Source organism: Panthera leo, chromosome B3 (assembly GCF_018350215.1).
Source record: "Panthera leo isolate Ple1 chromosome B3, P.leo_Ple1_pat1.1, whole genome shotgun sequence".
NCBI classification, from domain to species: Eukaryota; Metazoa; Chordata; class Mammalia; order Carnivora; family Felidae; genus Panthera; species Panthera leo.
The window spans coordinates 72,308,375-72,331,937 of NC_056684.1; the positions used below are offsets into that span (position 1 = coordinate 72,308,375).

Consider the following 23,563-nt stretch of genomic DNA (forward strand, 5'->3'; position numbering starts at 1 on the left):
ATATTTTGAGTAACTGAGGAGGAGGATGTTGCCTGTGTTGGTACATGTGTGTATGCCTGCATGCACACACGTGTGTGTGTGTGTGTGTGTGTGTGTGTGTGTGTGTGTGTGTGTGTGTACTGATCGTATTGGCGCATAGGGAAGGAAAATAAGTGGACCGCGAGAGAAAATTCATAAGGAACGGAACAGCCATGCACTCCACGGCCCTTTATAACAAGCAATGATCACTTTCTAAACTAGCAGAAAACTGGAAGTTGATTTTTGAGGAATTGAGAAGAGCACATAAAAAATTTCCTTCCAAATCTGTGTTATAAGCTTTCTGATTTTTGCTTATCAGTTATGCTTTCTTTTACTTAAAAATTTTTTTCCCTTCCTCCCTGTAACCCCACTGTAACCACTGATCTTTTTACTGTCCCCATAGTTTTGTCTTTTTCAGAATGTCATATAGTAGGTATCAAACAGCATGCAGCCTTTTCAGATTGGCTTCTTGCACCTAGAAATACGCATTTAACTTTCCTCCCATCTTTTCATGTCTGATGGCTCATTTCTTTTTTTTTTTTTTCATATTTCTTTAATAATTTCAAACAATGATTTTTAGAATTAGAGTAAATCCATATACTCGTGTATCTATGTTGCTAAATTGGATTGAACTTGGTTTATATTTTTACCTATGAAAATAAGTATTTCCTTCAGTGATAATGATAATTTCAGAATGTTTTGTGTTATGGACTGGATGTGTTCTGCCAAAATTCATACATTGAAGCTCTAGCCCCCGGTGTGATGGTATTAGGAGATGTGGCCTTTGGGAGGTAATTAGATTTAGATAGGGTCATGAAAATGGGACTTCCATGATGGGATTAGTGTCCTTATAAAAAGAGGAAGAGATACGAGAGCTTCTTCTCACCACCAACTGAAGGGGTCCATCTATAAGCCCTAAGGAAGGAGTTCACCAGGAACTAATCTGCCAGCAATTTGATCTTGGACTTCCCAGCTTTCAGAACCGTGAGTAACAAATATCTGTTGTTTAAGCAACACAGTCTATGGTATTTTGTTACAGCAGTCCTAGATGACTAAGGCATTCTGATAAAACAAACTTTTTTCCAAATATTTCTTAAATAGTTTAAATTACTGTAAAGATATTTTAATTCATATACCACTGGCTGAAAAATCCTTTATTCTGTGGGAATCTTAAGGCTGACCTTTATTTCCTTAGACTTCTGTTTTTAAAGTTATTTAGACATTAGGTGACAGCTCATTTCTTTTTAGCACTAAGTTTCCATTGTTTGGACATACCATAGTGTATTTACCCTTCTACTGAAGGACACCGTGGTTAGTCAAGCGAGCCAGTCATATTATATAGATAGCAAAGTTGGGGTGGGCAGAAGAGGAACAGTGTGTAAAGTTCATCTCAGGTTTTCAATTCTGCCATTCCATATAAACTTCAGCAGACATCTAGAGTCTATAGCTCTATAAATCCATGATGGAGATAATTCTTTGAGCACAGGTACCAGGATAGGAATATTTCTGGGCATTATAACCATGGAAACTGAACATAAAATATCCCATTATCTGCTTTCAATTTTTTGACTGTTATGATTAAAATTCCCTAGTCCAACTGATAAGAAAAATATTTGAATACCCCCACTATCCTACCTTTTCATATATCTTGGCTGAGAGTAGAGTGAACAAGAATGAAGAGAAGAGATAAAAATAAGGAACAAAAATATAGTGTGATATTTACTTTGATCGGCAACATAGGGCCTGGCCAGAATCAGCTGTGCGGGTGAGAGGGGGGCCAAAAATTGCACAGGAAAGGTACAGAGCTGGAAATTAAATCAGAGTGAACATTTTGTAGACATCCTATTTTTTACCAACTAAATTCTGGTTGGAATCATTTTCTATTTTGTCTTTCTTTGTTTCTAGAACTTTCCTGATATCAAGAAACTGTATTTACTTCTGTAATACACTAGTTTTTCTTTATCAGTATTTTTATACAACTGAATTTTTACATTGTCTGCCAAACTATTCAATTTGGGGAATGGAGCCACTCTTCAAGGATGTGTAATTCATTGAGAAACTGACTCTTCCAGAAATATCATTCATCCTTCCTCAGTCACAAACCCACAAATGTCTTAGATAACATGTTTTAAGAAAAAAAAAAAAAACCTTATACAGTCATGTATTGGAAATATCTCCCCTACCTCCTGCACTGTTGGCAAGCACAATTTTGGAGAGATTACTGTGCACAAAGATTACTGTGTATGTGCTCCTTCAAATCTGTATTTTTGTATTCTTTGGGGAAATACCTAACAGTGCAATTGCTGGATCATAGGGTAGTTCTAATTTTAGTTTCTTGAGAAACCTCCATACTGTTCTCCAGAGTGGCTGCACCAGTTTGCATTCCCACCAGCAGTGCAAAAGAGTCCCCCTTTCTCCACATCCTCGCCAGCATCAGTTGTTTCTTGTGTTGTTAATTTTAGCCATTCGGACAGGTGTGAGGTGTATCTCATCATAGTTTTCGTTTATATTTTCCTGATGATGAGTAATGTTGAGCATCTTTTCATGTGTCTGTTAGCCATCTGGGTTTCTTCTTTGGAAAAGTGTCTGTTCATGTCTTCTGCCCATTTCTTAAGTGAGTTATTTGTTTTTCGAGTGTTGAACTTGATAAGTTCTTCATAGATTTGGATAGTAACCCTTTATCAGATGTATCGTTTGCAATATCTTCTCCAATTCCAGAGGCTGCCTTTTAGTTTTGTTGATTGTTTCCTTCACTGTGCAGGTTTTTATCTTGATGAAGTACCAATAGTTCACGTTTCCTTTTGTTTCCCTTGCCTTCGACGACATGTTAGTAAGAAGTTACTGTGGCTGAAGTCAAAGAGGTTGCTGCCTCCATTCTCCTCTAGGATTTTGATGGTTTCCTGTCTCATATTTAGGTCTTTCATCCATTTTGAATTTATTTTTGTGTATGGTATAAGAAAGTGGTCCAGTTTCATTCTTCTGCATGTTGCCTTCCAGTTTTCCAACACCATATGTTGAAGAGACTGTCTTTTTTTTCAATTGGATATTCGTTCCTGGTTTGTTGAAGATGAATTAACCATATAGTTGTGGGTCCATTTCTGGGTATTCTGTTGTGTTCCATTGATCTGCGTGTTTGTTTTTGTACCAATACCATACTATCTTGATGACAACAGCTTTGTAAGATAGCCTGAAATCCAGAATCGCAATGCTTCCAGTTTTTTTGTTTTTTTTTTTCAGGATTGCTTTGGCCATTCAGGGTCTTTCGTGGTTCCATACAAATTTTAGTATTGTTTGGTGTAGCTCTGCGAAAAATGCTGGTGGTATTTTGATGGAGATTGAATTCATCTTAAACATTTTAAGTGTTGTGTTGTAACTTGGATTCTGAGTCTGATATATTTTTTAAAAACTGATTTCTCAGTGAAACTCATTAGTCTACTTTTATATGACACCTCATTTCTAATAGACTCTAGGAAGAATACACCATCATAGGTTTGGGAAGGAAGAAATATATTGTGCAGAACTTTTCATACCTCAGAAAACAGAAGGAACACATAAATTAGTTCTTGGAGGGGCCTCCAGGGGACGATGCTGCACAAACTAGAGATCTTGTTGCTCAACATCATCTGCTCACGCCCTCCCCACTGCAGCTGGCTGAGCTCTTTGCAGACAGAGACAGGGACAAGAATCATCCATCAGAAAGCTCCAGGCTCATCTCAGCAGCTTTTGCATTTTTATCTCAGCAAGGAACCTGTCCAACTTTACTTTCTCCACCCTTCTTATGTCCGAGGGCTTGGTTTCCTCAGCCAGTTTCCTGTCTGCTCAGGGGGAGATTTTCCTGAGAAGAGCCCACTGCCTTTCTACTGCTCGGCCATGTTCCTGTTGCTTATCTCAACACTGGGGATATTTGCCCTGCGTGAGTAAAATTTCATATTAGTCTATAGTTCTACAGATTCAGCTGGAAATACTGACTTTTCATTGTGAAGTGTGCACTGCTTTCACTGATACAACACTGATTTTGCAGGCGACACCGGAGCCCAGTCAGTGACGCAGCCTGATGTCCATGTCACTGTCTCTGAAGGAGCCCCTCTGGAGCTCAGGTGCAACTATTCCTATAGTGGAACTCCTTATCTCTTCTGGTACATGCAGCACCCCAACCAAGGACTCCAGGTTCTACTGAAGTACTTTTCAGGGGACACCCTGGTTAAAGGCATCAAAGGTTTTGAGGCTGAATTTAAGAACCATGAAACCACCTTCCACCTGAGGAAATCCCGAGCCCTTGGCAGCGATGAGGCCAAGTACTTCTGTGCTGTGCGTGACACAGTGTCTGGGACTGCAGGGGGAGCTGAACACAAACCACCATGGTAGGGGAGTTTTTGGAGACTGACGGTCTCTTCCTGTGGTATTATCAGAGATCTCTTGCTGTATGATGCCAAATGAGGCAAATAGAGCTGAGCAGACTCAGATATTTCTATATAATTCTACAACTCCATGTCTGATAAACTTAATTTAGCAGGTTTTTGGTCTTTGTAGAAACTACATGATAATAAATAGTATTACAGAATGATGGAGAAGATAGTGTTCTGATCATATAATACCAGGATGCTTAAAGACTGGCCTTGAGGTTGACTGCCTGCCTAGAGGTTAACTATATGAGTTTTCATTTATCATTTCTTCTGTCAGCCAACCCAGAAAACAAAACATGAACTCCTCATGTTCTTTCCCTGAAAAGTTTGCCTGCTTGTTTCTTTCATCATTCACAGATCATCTTCTTGGAATTTTTTCCCCCCTAGATCTTACTGTGTTGGTCAGAATGTGTCAGAATATTATCTTTGAGTGTCAATTCCTTTATTTAAGAGGGACTCTGAAAAATTTTAATGTATTTATTTACTTACTTACTTACTTAATTTTAGGGGGTGGGGCATGAACAGGAGAGGGGCAGAGAGATGGAGAGACAGAATGCTAAGCAGGCTCCATATTATCAGTGCAGAGCCCATTGCGGGGCTGGAACTCACAAAGTGTGAGATCATGATCTGAGGAAATCAAGAGTTGGACATTCAACCAACTGAGCCACCCAGGCACCCCTTCTTTTAGTAATTTAAATTCTACAAATCTTCACCAGAAATTTGTGGATATAATCTCTTTTGCTGCTTCCAGCTATGGACATTTTTTTTTCTTCTTGCTTTTTCTCCTGTTCTTGTTTGATTTCATAGTTGGAATATTAGAGTTTGAATCTTATATGTTAACAACATTATAATTAATGATGTAGTAATTTTAACAATGCCAAACTCTGCTAGAAATATTGATAAGAATTGCAGTGAATACTAGGTGTCACTGGACCCAGTATAAACTTATAACCCAGTATAAAATTGTTTTGTGTTAGGATGGAAAGAACTGTGTAAGAAGTTTTATGGCCCTTGTGTTCTTGAAGTCTTAGAGATAACAAATACTCTGCAGAAAGGGGAGAAAGATAAAGAGGAAGCTTTCTAGCTGCTTCTTGGTTTATTCTATAATGTGTGAAAAGTGCCCAGCAGCCCTCAAAATATAGAGAGACTAAATAGATCATCACTAACGATACATCAGAAGATCAACGGTAATTTTTAGGATGTGGTGATATGGTTATGTGTAATAAATGTGTTTGAGTGATTGCTGGAAGGGTACAAGGAAAGTAAACGCTGGTGTTGGAGACATAAAATCTGGAATAAGGAATTTGTATTCCTTTAATGTCCTTCTCCTTCCTTCCTTCCCTTTTTATTTTTGGACCATAATCTCTCTACCTCTATTTTCAGGTGACACTATTGTCAGCTCAAGTACATTGCCCAAAGGGACTGTGGTGGGAGCTTTATTCAGATTAGTAGGAGAAGGAGATTACTAATGTTTTTTATTCCGAACTCAAAGTGAGTTTGAAGAAAAATAGGATTTATATCAAGGACCCTGAGCAGTTGGGAGATCATACCCCCACCTTCCCAACCCTAACTCTACCTGAAAAATCAAAGTACCCTGTCCTTCTCTCTCCCTTTCTGCTTTTATTATTAGTTATTTATTTATATGATTATGTATTTTTTTATGTTTATTAATTTTTGAGAGAAAGAGACAGAGCATGAGTGGGGGTGGGGCAGAAAGGGAGGGAGACACAGAATTCGAAGCAGGCTCCAGGCTCTGAGCTGTCAGCACAGAGCCCGATGTGGAGCTTGAACTCATGAGCCATGAGATCATGACCTGAGCCGAAGTTGGATGCTTAACCGACTGAGCCACCCAAGCGCCCCAGGTTACATATGATTTTTATGAGGAACTTTCTACAATAAAGAATTATATTAAGAATAATGTGGGAATCCTGAGTTATTTTATCAAACTAATAATTCTGACTTTTCATGTAATTAGCCAGTCTTACCCCATACCTCACCACTCAGAAGTGGCTGGCCTAATTGAAAGACAGAATATCTTACTGAAGACTGAGTTACAATGCCAGTTGGGAGATACACCCTGACTGATGAGACTTTGTTAGTAGAAATTAACATGTGCTTCAAATCAGAGAAATTTATGTTACTTTATGCATTACTGTCTTTCACATAGCCAGAATCCATGGGCCCTGGAATCAAAACATAGATGTGGAAGTGGCTTCTCTTACTATTACAGCTAATAACCCACTATCAGACTTTGAGATTTCCATACTGGCAACTTTATGCTATGTGGATTTGGAGATCTTAGTCTTTAGGGAAGAATTCTTCTGCCAGGAGACAAAAAAAAATCTCTCTACTCAATGGATGATAAGTATAACTCCTGGATATTTTGAGCTTCTCAGTCATTGAATCATAAAGAAAAATATCTATTGGCTGGAGTGGTTGATCTTGATTAACAAGAAGATATTGGGTTGCATCTACACAATGGAAGCAAGAATACTATGTTTGGAGCCTGTTAGTACTTTCATGCTCAGTGGTGAAGTTTAATGGAAAACTATAGTTACCCAAACAAAACTGGTTGAGGGCAGGGGAAATATAAAGTAGAGATTGATTAAGGAAGCAATAGATGTCAGTTATAGCCTTGTGACCAATTACAGAAACAAAGTTGTAGTAGTTTTAAATTTATTTTTTTAATGTTTATTTATTTTTGAGACAGAGAGAGACAGAGCATGAACGGGGGAGGGGCAGAGAGAGAGGGAGACACAGAATTGGAAGCAGGCTCCAGGCTCTGAGCTGTCAGCACAGAGCCCGACGCAGGGCTCAAACTCACAGACCCTGAGATCGTGACCTGAGCCGAAGTCGGAAGCTCAACAGACTGAGCCACCCAGGCGCCCCAAAGTTGTAGTACTTTTAAAAAGTGAAGTATAATGAACATATAATGTTATATTAGTTTCATATATACAACATATGGATTCAACAATTCTATACATCATTCAAAGCTCACCATGTGAAGTATAGGCAAAGTCATAGTACTTTTGCATATTTTGTATTTTCTTGTTATATATGTATGCTTACTTGTATGTGCTAAATCTTTCCTGCTACTATCTTTCCCATTTTCATTTTATATACAACTTTTGGAAATTAACTTTACACTTTAGCTTATAGGTAACAGAATTTTTTAGAGGGGCTCTGAATCTGAAGAGTTATTAATATCATCAGAGATGGTGATGATATTGTATTCAGGCATCTCCTCATTTTGGGGAAAGGGTGAGAAGTTTTTTTCACTTGCCAAGAAGGATAGCAGTATCCTGAAGGAGGTAAAAATATTGAATTGTTTTGTTGTTACATGTGTTTCAAATATGTGTAGAAGTTTACATATAGAAGCTGAGTAGTCAAAGGGGTGGGAGATTTATTAACTCTCAGCTCCAAATTCATCTTTTGCTTGTTCTTAAAAATAGATTTGGTCCCTTCAAATATTTTCTTTGCCAGTTGGCACAACTTTAAAATTTTCAGTAGCAAGTGCAGGAAGAGAGGGATTTGCCTCCTTGTCTGTGTTCCCTCTGGCAAGCTCCTGCAGCCTGGGGGCGTCTCCAGTGACCAGCTCATGTCAGCACCTGCACCAGCTTCCTGCAGGGCAGTGTTCAGCAGCACCCAGGGGGACAGCAGCTTCCCTTAGCACCCCCATTTTTAGGTGGGTTTGTAGAAGAGTGCCTCCCATAAGATATGTCCTTGTGAACATCTTTTCCCAGCATTCCAAAGGATGGTTTTCTGGCAAGTTCTTAAGGGTGGATTTCCAGCCAGGTCCACTGTTACCGCACCATAGTGACTTCTCTGCCATCCAGTGAGCCACAAGTGTGTCTTCTCCAAGGTCTGAGTCTCAGCCCTGGAGTGGATGGGAACCTCTTCCTGCATATTGTATCCCTGAGCAGTGGCTACACTTTACATCCCCTATTCCTGTAGGAGTCCTCTTTCCTTCCTACTAGCCATTCCCTTTTTGCTCCAATATTCCGTTGTAGTTAATAATTCTTTTAGGTTTCCCCTAGTCAATTTATTGTGCAGTTTCTCTCTCCTGAATGGACCACTTTTGTTCATTCACCAGGACACTCAAGCAGCTGGAGAGCATTCCCCATTTTCTCTTCCCCAACTCTGCCTGAGACGTCAAAGCAGATTCGACTTCTTTATTGTTTTATGTGATTATTATATAAATATGAGAAACTTCCCATGATAAAGGATTATATAAAGGGGATTTTGGAAATATTATATGAATCACTATTGAGTTATCAGTGAATTTAATTTCAATTTTTCCCATTTTGTCTATATTTGACCAAAAATTCATTATAGCACAGAGGCAAATTCTAATCAACTTTGTCAATATGTTATATTAACTAAAACAAATGATCATTCATTGACTAATGAGAATGTGTCTGGAGATGGTAATTCCTAGTCATATTCTTGCATTAACTCCCTTATCCATCCTTATTTCTGATTTTTTCTGTCTTTTAAATAGGATGGAAAGGCAAAGAGAATATTAAAACAATCTGAAGAAACAATACTCCATTCACCTGAGCAAGATTTATTTTAACGGTTCTAGAACTTTAAATCCAGGAAATCATATGGTAGGGACTCTTTTGTACCTTGTTTCTTTCATTAAACAAGATTCACCCATGCTCTTGTGTGTATCAGTCGCTCATTACTTCCTCTTCCTAAGTATCCTACTATCTGAATATATCACACTTTGTTTATTCACATCTGTATCCACCACTGGCTGGACACTAGATCTGTTAAGGGTGAAATCTTTAATTCCATTCATAAAGTTTCAAAGTACAGACTACCTTCGATTTTTATATTCTGTTGGTGCAAGAGTAGAGTGTGTCTCTAAAACATTTTAGCCGAGACATGTATCTTAGATACCTTTATTTAAAGACTCATGTTGGGGTGCCTGGCTGGCTCAGTGGGTGGAGCATGTGACTCTTGATCTCAGGGTTGTAAGTTCAAGCCCCATGTTGGGTGTAGAGATTACTTAGACAAAAAGACCCAGGCATAACATTAATTTTGCTATTTAATATACCCCTAATTTGCCAATAAAAACCTAACGTATGGTATGCTCTCTTATTTAGTAAAGTTTCACATATTGCTCAAGATGTGGATATCTGAATTTTAGTTTCCTGTGCCATGGCTTTCCATTACAATGTAAGCTGATCCCCCATCTGCAATTTGTTTTCCTGATGAGGGTCATTGCCTCTCCTTAGAGTTGAAACTTAATTCAAGTGGCACAAATATATGATATCTTATTGTCTGTGTTAAAAAGTTTTAAGGTAAGTGGCACATCCTAACACTTTGATATATAGTTGACCCTTGAACCGCATGGGGAAGAAGGAAATGTGTGACCACCAACCCCCTGCACAACATCCCTGACTTTCCCTCTGCCTGGAGTCATTTTCACCTACTAGCTTCATGACACATTCATTCACTTTTTCATAATTTCAGCTCCTAGAGAAACATGTGCACATATGAATATACAAGAATGCTCAGAAGGGTTTATTGTTGTTGTGTATTTCATAGATTAAAAAAAATCAATCTCTTAATACTTCTTCAATAGAGGAAGGGATGTATAAATGGTGGTATATTCCTAACATGGAAATAATGCAACAGAAGGATATATGTGTGTTAATATAATAAGACCCCTAAGATTTATTACTGAGTTTAGTTTCTTTCTTCCCTTTTAAAGAGAGAGCAAGCTGGGCGAAGGGCAGATGGTGAGAAGAGAGAGAGAGAGAGAGAGAGAGAGAGAGTCTTAAGCAGATTCCAAGCTCAGCATGGAGCCCAAAATGGGGCTCGACCCCATGAGCCGAAATCAAGAGTTGGGTGCTCAACTGACTGAGCCACCCACACACCCCTATTATTGAGTTTATAAAGCAAGTTACAGAAAGGTATACACAGTATGTGTCATTTTGTATTAAAAACCTGTAAATAAAACTATATTATATATTTTCTATGGATTCTTATATTTGGGACATGTGTGTAAATCTACAGTAAAACACCTGGAATCATCAACTCCAAATTAGTGAATAATGAAAAGGTAAAAATTGAGAGTTGTAGTCATAGGGGATTTTAGTCTTTATGTAATGTTTCATTCATGCATTCATGAATTCCTCTTAAAATTAACAACAAGTAATAAGCTATCATAAAAGTTTATGTTTTCCTCTATGCTTCTCATCAAAAAGGCAGAAAAAAGAGAAAAATCATCTTCTTCATAAACTTTGTCCAATCACCCCACATGCAAGTGTTTCTCCCTCCTCTGTGATAATAAAGCTTTTAGTTCATTCTTCTCTTAGGGTCCTACTCTTTGACTCTACTCTATTTATGTGTAATGGCCTTCCTGGTAGACTGTAACCTACTGTCTCATCTCTTTTACATATTCTTAACACCTGGTAAATTGCCTCATTTATGGTAAAACTTCAGCAAATGTTTATGCATTTATTCTGCACTAGGTAGAACAACTCAAATAGCACAAGATGAGAATTGCCAAATTGTCTTACGTTATTGTCTTCCATGAAATTCCATTTTATTTTATTTCATTATTTTTAAATTTTTTTAATGTTCATTTATTTTTGAGAGAGAGAGAGAGAGACAGACAGAGAGAGACAGAGTGTGAGCAGAGAAGAGGCAGAGAGTGAAGGAGACACAGAATCTGAAGCAGGCTCCAGGCTCTGAGCTGTCAGCACAGAGCCTGATATGGGGCTCAAATCCACTAACTGTGAGATCATGACCTGAGCTGAACTCGGCTGCTTAACCCACTGAGCCACCCAGACGCCCCATGAAATTCCATTTTAAAAGTAGGATTTGGGGGCACCTGGGTGGCTCAGTCGGTTAAGCAGCCGACTTTGGCTCAGGTCATAATCTCACAGTTGGTGAGTTCGAACCTGGTGTGGGACTCTGTGGCTGACAGCTCAGAACCTGGAGCCTGCTTCGGATTCTGTCTTCCTCTCTCTCTCCCCACTTCCAGCTCATGCTCTCTCTCTCTCAAAAATAAATAAACATTAAAAAATTTTTTTTTAAAGTAGGATTGGTTTACTTTTAATTCCCATTCAGTCTAAGCAGTTACTTTGTTTCCTGGTCATCTGCTTCATGAGGAAGCATGGAAGAATGGAGCTGGGGCCTGTGCCTGCTGAGTTGCCTGGTCTGAAGTGGTCTTTGTGAACTGTTTTGGTCCACTAGGGGGCACTCTAGGCTATAAAAGAAACAAAGATTTTTTTTTTTTCCCCCAATAGTAAGAGAGTTGAACAATTATAAAGAACAGAAAACATGTAAGCCAATGAAATTATAGATAGCAAAGGTGGGGGGAAATGGACAAACATACTTGTGTAAGGTTCATCTCAGATTTTCAGAGTTGCCATTCCATATAAACTGCAAAAAGTTGTAGGCTATTTCTCTGTCAACCACGGTGAGAATGATTGTCTGAGCACGGTAAGTAAATAAAAACATTTCTGGGTACTCATGAGGTAGCTTAACAGAAAACATCCCCTGACGTGTTTTCAATTTTTAAATTGTTATGAATAAAATCCCCCAGAACCACGGACCTAGAAATTATTTCAATACCCCAGATATCCTTCCTACCTTTTTATATATCTTGGGTGAGAATGGAGGAAAAAGAATGAAGAGAAGAAGAAAAAAAGAACAAAAAAATAAAGAACAAAAATAGAAGGAAAGGGGGATGACAGAATTTACTCTGACCAGTACTGTGTGGCCTGGCCAAAATAAGCTGTGTGGGTGAGCAGGGTGTCCAAGAGTTACACGGGAGAGGTAGAGAGGTGGAAATTAAATCAGGGTAGACATTATGCAGACACCCTATTTTTCACCAGCCAAATTCTGGTTGGAATCATTTTCCTCTTCTTCTTTTTTTAAATGCTTATTTATTGGGGCGCCTGGGTGGCTCATTCGGTTGAGCGTCCGACTTCGGCTCAGGTCATGATCTCGCAGTTTGTGAGTTCCAGCCCCTCGCCGGGCTCTGTGCTGACAGCTCAGAGCCTGGAGCCTGCTTCGGGCTCTGTGTCTCCTTCTCTCTCTACCCCTCCCCCGCTCAGGCACTGTCTCTCTTTCTCTGTCAAAAATAAATAAACATTAAAAAAAATTTAAATACTTAGTTGGAAGAAATAAAAAAAAATTAAACGCTTATTTATTTAATTTGAGAGAAGGAGAGTGCAAACATTAGAGGGCTAGAGAGAGGGAGAGAGAGAATAGCAAGCAGGCTCCACACTCAGTGAAGAGCCCACCTTGGGTTTGAACACATGAATCACGAGATCATGACCTGACCCAAAATCAAGAGTCATACGGTTTACCACCAAGCCACCCAGGCGCCCTTGGAATCATTTTCTGTGCAGATGGTGACTATATGTCTTGGTTTCTAGAACTCTCCTGATTTCAAAAAATTATTTTTACTTCTGCAAAACAGAATGCATGCTATCAGATAGTTTTCCTTAGTCAGAATTTTCGCATCACTGAATTCTCACATCGTCTGTCTAACTATGCAATTTGGGAAATGGGGTCACTCTTCTCTATGATTTCCAAGGTTCTGTGTAACTCACTGAGACACTAACTCTTCTAGAAATATCATTCACCCTTCCTCAGTCACTAACCCACAAATTTCTCACATAACATGTTTTAAGAAAAAAAAAAAAAAAGCCCTTATAAGTGCATATATTGGAAATACTGTCCCTACCTCCCTGCAACGTTGGCAAGCACAGTTTTGGACAGATTACTCTGCAGTCTCCCTGGGACGTGGTGACTGTTGACAACACAACTTCTCTGGACCCAAGACTCTACACTCTTCAGAGTAGGGGTGAAGGCAAGTCAGCGACTAGACAAGGAGTCATGAAGAGACAGCGGGGAGCCCTGCTGGGGCTTCTGTGGGTGCAGGTTTGCTGTGAGTGGGGGCGTCCCAGACGGGGGCGGGGGAGGTTCACAGCCCGCAGTGGAGGGGGAGCTGGCACAGAGCTCCTGCAGGGTCTACACCCTCAGCGGGTGTTCCCGGGAATACTCTATGGGTTTGAAAACTGCCTCAGTGGCTCTGCAGTGACTTCTTTTGTGTTTGGTTTTGTCTTTCTAAGCAGGGGTGAGAGGGATGGACGTGGAGCAGACACCTGCAGCCCTGAGCCTCCAGGAGGGAGCCAGCTCTACCCTGAGGTGCAATTTTTCCAGCTCGGTGAACAACGTGCAGTGGTTCCGACAGAACCCTGGGGGCGGCGGCCTCACCCGGCTGTTTTACATAGTTTCAGGGATGAAACAGGATGGGAGGTTGAACTGCACGGTGAACACTAAGGACCGGCACAGCAGCCTGCACATCAGGGCCTCCCAGCAGGAAGACTCAGCCACCTATCTGTGTGCGGTGCAGGCACAGTGCTCCCTGCTGCTCTGCAGCCTGTCCCCAAACTGCAGTTGGGCTCCCAGCCCAGGCTCCTCCACCAGGAAGCCTTCCTTGTGCAGCCGCATTTGCACAGCGTGCTTGGGACCATCTGGGGCTTTGCAGGCTCAAAGCTGGTGGCGGTAAACCTTGCCAATAAATTATTTCAAAATGAAAGTGTGTATGTGCATATTGCCTAAAGCATATTGGAGGGATGTTAGTTCTTAAAATGTTTAGAATCTCTGGTTTTGGAACTTGCTGCCACATGGGAAAGCAAAGATCTGTAGGCTTCGAAATAGAAAGTTAAGATAAAGATAAGAGCCTCAATGGAAAAGAATAACAGTTTCATGAGAAGTGTCAACTGATTCAATAACCGCTCATTAACACAGAAGCTAATTTGAAATTCATTTTTCTTATAACTTAAGACACAATGAAATACATAGACAAGCATTCTGAATTGTATAGAAATCATGAAGCCAATTTTAGTTTCATAAACATGGTCCTAAAGTTACAGAAAATGTCAGAAAAACCAATTAAATGCTTCCGTATAAATTTAAATTTAAAATTAAATTCAGATTTACATGAAACTGAATGGTATGTAAAGTCATATATATAAAAATTGTTCCACTAGAAACATCAGTGCTAGATTTACTTTATATTTCATTAATTTATCAGATACCTATGCTAATTTTCTCATAGGATATGAAACAGTCTTTAAGATCTGTTGCACCACAGAAATATTCTTCTCAAAATTAAAAATTATCAAGAGGTTAGAGTGGGAGAGAGCCAAAGCATAAGAGACTGTTAAAAACTGAGAAGAAACTGAGGGTTGATGGGGGGTGGGAGGGAGGGGAGGGTGGGTGATGGGTATTAAGGAGGGCACCTTTTGGGATGAGCACTGGGTGTTGTATGGAAACCAATTTGACAATAAATTTCATATATTGGAAAAAAAATTATCAAAAATTTCATTTGCAGTATTACATTTACCAACAGCAGTGACATGTTTTCAATTATTTCGATTGAAACGAAGTTACTAAAAGTATAAATTTTGATAACCTAATAATTAATTTGGAGAAAGCAACCTAGAAAAATATTATTATAGTACACTACCAAAGTATTATTGGGTTTTTTTAGGGTTTGGTATGTTTAATAACTTGTATATGTTTATTATATTAATATTTTTATATATTAATATACATTTGATTTTTTTACAGTTTGTTTATTTTGAGAGAAAAAGGGGGGACAGAGGGAGAAAGAGAGAGAGAATCCCAAGCAGGCTCTATGCCCAGCACGGTGCCAATGAGGGGCTTGAGGCAAGCTCTGACCCTCGACGGTGAAATCATGACCTGAGCCCAAGTTGATAGTTGGATGCTTAATCTACTCAACCACTCAGGCTGACTTTTTTAAAGACAGTTTTATATTTTATTACATAGTTTAATTTTTTTTTCTTTTTAAACATGGGGCCACAAATTATCTGTTTCATTGCATACCACCAATTATATAGCCAGCTCTGCCTGGGAAGTTTGAACACCCAAGTTAAACTGGAATAAGGGAACTAGAAGCCAGAAAGCAATCAGGCTGTATGAGAAAGTATTTGTTGCTTTACATATGTTTAAGTAAGCTCATCCACCATGGAGCCAACCCCATCTCACTGCCTGTGGTAAATTTTATACAGAGTGAGTAAAGTTCCATTTTATTCCATTTTTTTTCCTAAGGATTGGGATCCTCCTTGAACCATCTTTGGTCTCCCAGAAGAAAAGAAAACCCAAAGAGGATCTTACCCTGAAGACTCTGTCTCTGCTTCTGAAGAGGCCCTAGGATTGGTTAGGAGCAACCTCAGACCCACAAGATCACATGTGGTTGTGGAAACGGGCTTGGGGTTCCATGATTCAGGCAATTTCTCCTCACACTCACATCAGTCCACACTGCTCACAGCCAGTCCTCAAAAGACTTGCTTTGTTATACAGTACAAAAGAAATTTAGAACTGGAAGAGCCCTTAGAAGGGCTTAGTCCACTTCAATTTACAAAACAAAGGCTGTACCCAAGATGGTACTATGGAACAATTAGGTTGTCAGTGAGCTGGGAGAGAAAGAAACTGAGTTTCCTCACTTTCTCTTTGGCATTCTCCCCACTGCCTCCTTGCTGCAGGGCCATCCTGCTGGGTAAAGAGATTGTGTCTAATGCAAGCCCAGCCACTTAGATCTCTGCAGTTTGGGTCTGGGAGAGCCATGGTCCAATCAGTTTGATTGCCTGAATGGAGAGTTGCAACTTGTGTAAATATCTGACACTTTAGGCAGGAAAAAGAACTCAGGCTGAGCCACTGTTACTCTACCTGCAAACTTACTTACTCCTCACTGGTTTCTGGAGCTGAAAACCAAGGATGATTGTGTCAACTGAACACCTCCATGCATTTCTAAGGACTTTCCTAAAAATAGCAGATATATTTATATCCCAGGTGGACATCTCTTGAAGGCAAAATGTGAATATAGAGCATCACTAATACATTGTTATGAAATGTAATCACTGCATTGGGAGACTACGGGGGAATATCATCCTCATGCAGCTGGCCATCCATGAATGTATTAGAAAAAGCCTTGCTAGGTCTACACTTTTTGATGATGAGTCAGGCAACATTCAATGAAATAATCACGGGGCTATGAATTTTGCCCAAGAGATGATTATACTTGTGCTACAGCTCATATATAGGACATTATGCTAAATAGAGCATACTCATACAATGTGGGGGGCCAGGCCCCGGTGCCAGGCTGAGACCGGGTCGAGCAATGTTCCCTGTTGACTTAGCCAACCCGGTGGTTCCCCCTCCCATTCCCCCACTTTCAAGGGCATACGAAAGCCTTGTCAAGGCTGAGAAAGTTAATTCCTGAAGCCTGTGGTCTGCAGGTGTTGGCAGTAATGCTACCTCCCTTTTTCTACCCCGAGTCAGATAGAAACAAACATGGGAATTGTGTTTTGCTAGCAATCTTATCAACAAGGTCTTGTTGTGACCCGTCTAGAAAATGCACAAGAAACACAGAACTAAATGTTTTGGTTGGAAGCGATTATGTGAAACCTGTTTATTCTTAGAATGGCCTGACCCATAAGAGTCTGGATATAAAAGATTGTGTACACCAACAATAAAGCCGTCACTTGGGCCATCAGCCCAGGGGACACTCCTGTTCCCAAACTTTCTCTTCTCTCTTTTTTCTTGCATTCCCCTACCCTCAGGACCCTGACCTCGGTGTTTGTCGCGCCGGTCGCAACAATACTGTAACGTTCAGTTCTGGATAACATAACTCAAAAGGGAAAATATTGACTTAAAGTATATGTCTCCAAGAAGAGAGAAATTCACCCAAAGAAGGTTTTGGGAATTCTATCCTATGGAGGAGGATGGATGAGTAAAATGAGGAAGAATCTTAGAATGGAGAAAATTTACATATGTAAAAACACACAATTTATATTTACAGACAAGTTCATATGTTGATTTTGATTCTTCATCAGAGTTGTCCCTAAATTTTTAAAGGTGTGAAATGTGATTCAGGATTTTTTTTTCTGCCTAATTTCAGAGGAGTAGTGAGTACAATCCTTAGGAAAAGGGCTTCCACTTAATGTAGGTGAGGCAGTCTTGATTTCCCTAGGATCCGTTCTCATGATGAGTAGTCTACTTGTACTACTCCCCTGGGCAGCCATGGCAATATTTAGGCTTCCCTAGATTGTCTTCATTACATTGTAATTGGAGAATATCAAACTATTAAAGTAGATGAGAAAGGATTTTTGCCAGAAAGGGATAATTCTGGAAATCTACAGGACTAAAGAACTTTATCAGTGTCTTTGGAACATTGTAGTGGAGTTTGGGAGAAAAATGGCAAAGTATGGAATCTGAGGACTGGCCAAGGCAGCAGAAATCTACGCTAGGAGAGTTGGCTTACACGTTAGAGGAACCTCTACTAAGGATTTGAGTCACTTACTACATTTTGGACCTGGCACCGTTTTGATATCAGACAATCAAAGCATCTATAGTATAAATGGTGACATATTTTGGATCTGAAACCCGATATATTGTGAGAATTTCCATTCTTTCCCCCAATACTTCGCAGTATAAAATCCTTGTAGCAATAGGAATAGATTTCTGAGAGCATGTCAGATTTCCCATCACAAATAACCAAGTCAGAATGTTTCCTAACTCATGGACTTGTCCCCCTGCTCCTTTATCATTGACATTTTTATGACAGTCATATTAACTGACAAAGATTCCGCATTTTGACTGCTGGTAATGTCACTTCTCTGGAAATTGCCAGGTCACAGGCAAGACCAGCTCAGAAGAGCAGAGTCTGAGATAAGAGGCATTTGAGATACTTATTCTTTGGCTTACATGTTCCTTTTAGGAAGAGTTTTTCTCCATAACAGACAAATGGGGCTGGTAGATTTGGCAGAAAGGGAAGGTTTTCTATGTTCTTTGTTTAAGACAGTGAATCATGATTCCTTCCTCGTTTCAAACATGTACATGAGGCCCATCATTGAATAAACAGCAACAGGATCTACTCTTTTGAACTTAACAGTGACTCAGTAGTGTGCAGAGGTATAAATCTTAATGTTTACATTCTTCCTGTGCATCTAGTCTCTGGTCTAGGATGTAATTTGTTTGACGTATTGCTGCCATTATGCGTCTGAGTCCCTCAGAGTCTCGGTGTAGGGGAAGAAGGTTTTCCCCAGTGAGTTCAGTACAGACGTGACCACAGGAGGGTGCACCTGAGCTGCCGCAGACCAGGCGGAGGGTCCATGGTAGAGCATCTGCATGAGCAGGTCTGGCAGAAGCACAGTCGTCTTCTTATTGGCTGGTGGACACGTGGGAAACCACTCTGACTGATGCAGGAAAGAAGGCCGGGCCGGTACTAGAAGTAGCTGTGCTGGCTGGAGTTGGCAATTCTGAAAGTGATTGTAATTGTAATTGGGAGGAACCATGAGGACATCCGAGGGGGCTTTCATCACGCTCTTGTGGCTGCCACTGCACTGTGAGTTGAGTGTTTATGAGAAACAGAGTAATTAGTGGATAGTCTTGAGAAGTCAAGACTGGCTTTACTCAGGTTGCCTCCAGGTAGTGGAGAAAAGGGGAATTCTGAAGCGTAATAACGCGGGAACTGCTCTCCTTTCTCTGACCTTTTCTTTCTGCACAGGGCTCAGCCGAGGAGAGAATGTGGAGCAGAGTCCTTCCACCCTGAGTGTCCAGGAGGGAAACACCTCTGTTATCACCTGTAGTTACTCAGACAGTGCCTCAAACTACTTCCCTTGGTATAAGCAAGAACTTGGAAAAGGTCCCCAGCTCATTATAGACATTCGTTCAAGTGTGGCCAAAAAACAAGACCAAAGACTCACTGTTTTACTGAATAAGACGGCCAAGCATCTGTCCCTGCACATCGCAGCCGCCCAGCCTGCAGACTCAGCTGTCTACTTCTGTGCAGCAAGTGCACATTGCGTCCCAGACACCTGCTGCCTGCACCCAAACCTGTGACTGGGCAGTCCCTGTCCTTTGACACAGAACTTCAAGTAGATCGTTTGTGCTATTGTTTGTCTGCAGGCGGAAGCTAATGTGTTAGACATTAAAGCATAACTTAAGACAACTGGGATCGAGATGACCCAGACAGGGTTAGAACATTTTGTTGAATCATTGCTGCTTATTGGATTTTTGAAGGGAGTTAGTAAGGTTTTATTTTGCAATTCAGGTTTAAAGCTGATTTACATTTGCTGTTCAGACTCCTGTCATACAAACAACTTCTTGGTAAATTGTCACATTCCTGTCATGCATTAGCTTTCAACTCTTATCTTTCCAGTACTGCAGATGTTGCTTTTGTTCTGTTATAAAACATTGTGTGCTAAATATAGAAAATATGTAAAAAGCAAAGTGTGAAATTGATAATTGTGTACCCAGCTAATTTATTATCAATGTTTCATTTACTCTCTTCTTAAATTCTAATGTAACTTGGATTCTGATTTTTTCCATTCAATGTTATATCCTGAATTGAGCATTCTCCTCTAACACCTGATTTTTAATAGCTCCGTGAGAGATTTTCACAAGTCACAGTAATATTTTTAATTTTTTTCCTCTTCTGTCTTTCTGGCAATATGTGGCAATCCTTTCTGTGTGTTCTGAATATTTTCTTCTTGAGAAAATGTGAGTTAGGATTTTCTTGAGAGCCCAGTGATGGTATGTATGTTATGTATATTTGAGGAAAATTAAAAGCAGAAGTGATTTGTCAAGAATTTGAATTGAGAATTAAGACTCTTTTCAAAACTTTGTTAGTATTTTTTCACATCTACAATCATATAATTTAGAAGGGAAAGTTGTATCTTTCAATCATTATTATACAGAACAAACTTTTTTTTACATAGTTGATCATCAATAGATGTTTATTAATGGAAGAAGGAAAAGGTGAATTCTGCTATATATTTAGAATTTTTATTTAAGCTTGTGAGTAAATTAAATTTATAAGTTGACTTGTGAAAAATAAACTCCTAAAAGTCTGTATTTGGTTATTGAAGAACGTAGTATTTCCTTCTGTTTATCTATGTGTTTTTCAATAAAGCTCCATTGTTTTAAGGTAAAGAAACTTACTCCTAGACATTTAATTTTTATTGTTCCTTATGATTGGAATCTTTATTCCTGGGATATGTGGGCAAAATTATTATATATATTTATCATGCACCTCACCTAAGTATTCTTCGTGGATTGCAGAAGGCATTTAGATTAACATTTATTGTAGAGATAGCTTGCTACAAATTTCCCTATCTTAGCTTCATATTTTGACTGAGTTAAGCATTACTTGTGCAGCGTTTTTAAAAGGTAATTCTTTTAGTGGGGTGCCTGGGTGGCTCTGTTGGTTGGGCGACCAACTTCAGCTCAGGTCATGATCTCATGGTCTGTGGGTTTGAGCCCTGAGTTGGGCTCTGTGCTGACAGCTCAGAGCCTGGAGCCTGCTTCGGATTCTGTGTCTCCATATCTCTCTACTCTTCCTCCCCTTGTGTTATATAAAAAATAAATAAACATTAAAAAAAAATTTAAAAAGGGAATTCTTTTAGTGTTGAAAATAGAATCAATATAAGGAAAGAATTTGCATAAATAATTATTTTCCTAATTCTCCCACCCCTGCTCAATAGCAGGCTATTTTCAAGACATCTCATATTCTTCCTAAAGATGGATACAATTGGTGATTTGGTATGGTGAGAATGATCCCTCTTGGCTGAGTTATGGTGGTCAGTTATAAGCTAACTGGTTTGTTGTTGTAGGGAAAGTCATTAGGTTAAATTAGGTTTAAAATATCTGAATAAGAAAGGTCAGTATTGTAGCCCAACACCTTAGTCAGCTTAGATTATTTGATTATATGGTTATACACTAGCTCCTGTGCAGTAGAAGGAAGGCGACTCTTGATTGGTCTATTTCCTCCAAGTCTGATAAGGAGTCAGAGGGAAGGGCAGTTTATATTTTACTGTTTTCTTTCTTCTTAAACCAAGTTAGAAGAGAGATGGTGCAGTTACTCTTAGTTCAACTGCTTTCTCATACTTAGGCGAGAATGTATTCAACAGAAGAAAACAAAAAGCTAGTCAGAGGGCAGAGTCAGTTCATAGCTTAGATCCAGATACATTCAGGCTTTAAAACTTCATTATGGATGGTGGATCTGTTACCACTGCCTCTGGACGATGTATATCACAGGCTTTATCACAGAAATTCTTTCTGCCATTGTTCTGAAGGCCAGAAGTTGAATTTATTTCACTGGGATGATATCATGATGCTAACAAGGCTGTACCCCCTCCAGACACTCTAGGGAGACATGAGTCCTTGTCTCTTACAGCTTTGGTTGCTACCTGCATTTTTGGCCTATGACTACTTCACTCTAACCTCTGCTTCCATGGTTTCATTGATGTCTCTTTTTCCTGTCTTCAAAACTCCCATTGCTTCCTCTTAAAACTATACATGTGACTATATTTAGGCCCACATAATCCAAGATTATCTCCTCATCTGAGGATCCTTAACTTAATCACATCTTTAAGGTTTTTGTTTATTTTTTTTTCTCCTCCATTTTCCACCTGATGTTTGTTTATTTATTTATTTATTTATTTATTTATTTATTGTCCATTATTTTGCCTCTCACAGTTGGCATGGCTGGTGCTTTCTTTTCTAAGATGAGAAAATAATATACATCTTAGGTAGAGTGCAGTCATAAAAATAGAAGTCACATCACTTATTTTCTTTTCTCAGTGTTTTAAAATTGTATTAAAGAAATTCTATAGAAAAATGGGCTATTTTTGGATACAGTTATATCTGTGACTATTAAATTTAATACATAGTATAGATTCATCTAACCACTATACAATCATGATGCAGAACGAGTTCATCACTTCACCCAAATCCCTTGTTCTGTAACTTTTTTTAAATTTTTTTTAAATGTTTATTTATTTTTGAGAGAGAGAGAGAAAGAGCAGGTGAGGGAGAGAGAGAGAGAGAGAGAGAGAGAGAGAGAGAGAGAGAGAAACACAGAATCCAAAGCAGGCTCCAGGTTCTGAGCTGTCAGCACAGAGCCTGAGGCAGGGCTGCAACCCAAGGTCTGCGAGATCGTGACCTGAGCCAAAGTCGGAAGCTTAACTGACTGAGTCACCCAGGCACCCCAGTTCTATAACTTTCTAATCACACTCTCTGCCATCCATAAATTTTTGTACACCTGTTTGTTGTTTTATATTTTTATCTTGTAAGAATGTCATATGAATGGGAGTGGACAATACATAATCTTTTGATAACTCTGCATCTTAGTGGGAGGAAGCTCATGCCACAGGCACCTGTATGGTCTCTGCCTCTCCCACAATCTCAGTTTTTCTTATCCCTGATTTTTTTAACTTTTAAGTTATTTTATAAAAATGATGAGCTATACGCATCATTTCAAGTGTTTAGACTCTTAAAGATTTGATTCATGTTTCTAGAAAAGAAACACTATAGCCATCAAAATGGAGTGGTTTAGTGGACTGTAGGACCAACTCATCTAGTCAGGTTGAGACATGTTCTTGACAGAAGTCTAGTTGTATCTAGTCTATTCTAAATTTTTCTAACATTTAAGACAAATTTTATTGATTAAAATTCCCTTTACTTGCACTAATTGGGGTATGTTTATTGTTTGGCTTTTCAAGGAGATGACACAAAGTAACATACACAACATTTTTTTAAATCTTTGTTGCACTAACAATGGCTTTGTATAGCTGAATTATAGCATCAGGATGGGTATTGTTTCAGGTAAAGGCTTTACTCAGACAAGTTATTTTACTAGTAAGAGAACAAAGTCATGTAATTCAAAAATTGTAACGTTTATCATTAAAGTGGGAATATATTTCTAAAAGGACAAAGAAACAAAAGAATAGAAAGAAGAGCATGAGAATGAGTGGTGCCAAACATCAAAGAGAATTCTCTTCTAATGGTCTTGGATAGAGTTGTCTGCTTTATACAGTAATATGTTTCAAGTTTCTTGGGTCGGCACTCACCTCTGTGACCTGTCTGCTTCTGCTGATTCTCTCAAGAACCTCAGCTTAAGATTCCTAATATGAGCAACATTTTGCATTGTTGTCAATGAGGGATCCATAATGTCATACTAGATGGTAAACGTGTAACCAAGGATCCATTTTATGTACTTTATCTGTTGAACTGGTAATAAATAGTACCTCATAAGGTCATTTCACATGTCTCCATGGATGTCTTTCTCTGGGATTTTGTTC

General features: G+C 39.3%; 3 gene segments (V, D, J or C); all 3 read left to right on the forward strand.

The window, feature by feature from the left end:
• Window positions 1-3,504: 3,504 nt before the first annotated feature.
• On the forward strand, window positions 3,505-4,863 carry LOC122222300. The segment is given in 2 exon segments: window positions 3,505-3,931; window positions 4,040-4,863. Coding segments are annotated over 2 exon segments (672 nt in total).
• An 8,372-nt stretch (window positions 4,864-13,235) lies between these two features.
• Window positions 13,236-13,964, forward strand: LOC122222304. The segment is given in 2 exon segments: window positions 13,236-13,338; window positions 13,526-13,964. Coding segments are annotated over 2 exon segments (489 nt in total).
• A 4,634-nt stretch (window positions 13,965-18,598) lies between these two features.
• On the forward strand, window positions 18,599-20,173 carry LOC122222311. The segment is given in 2 exon segments: window positions 18,599-18,825; window positions 18,988-20,173. Coding segments are annotated over 2 exon segments (387 nt in total).
• Window positions 20,174-23,563: the final 3,390 nt, after the last annotated feature.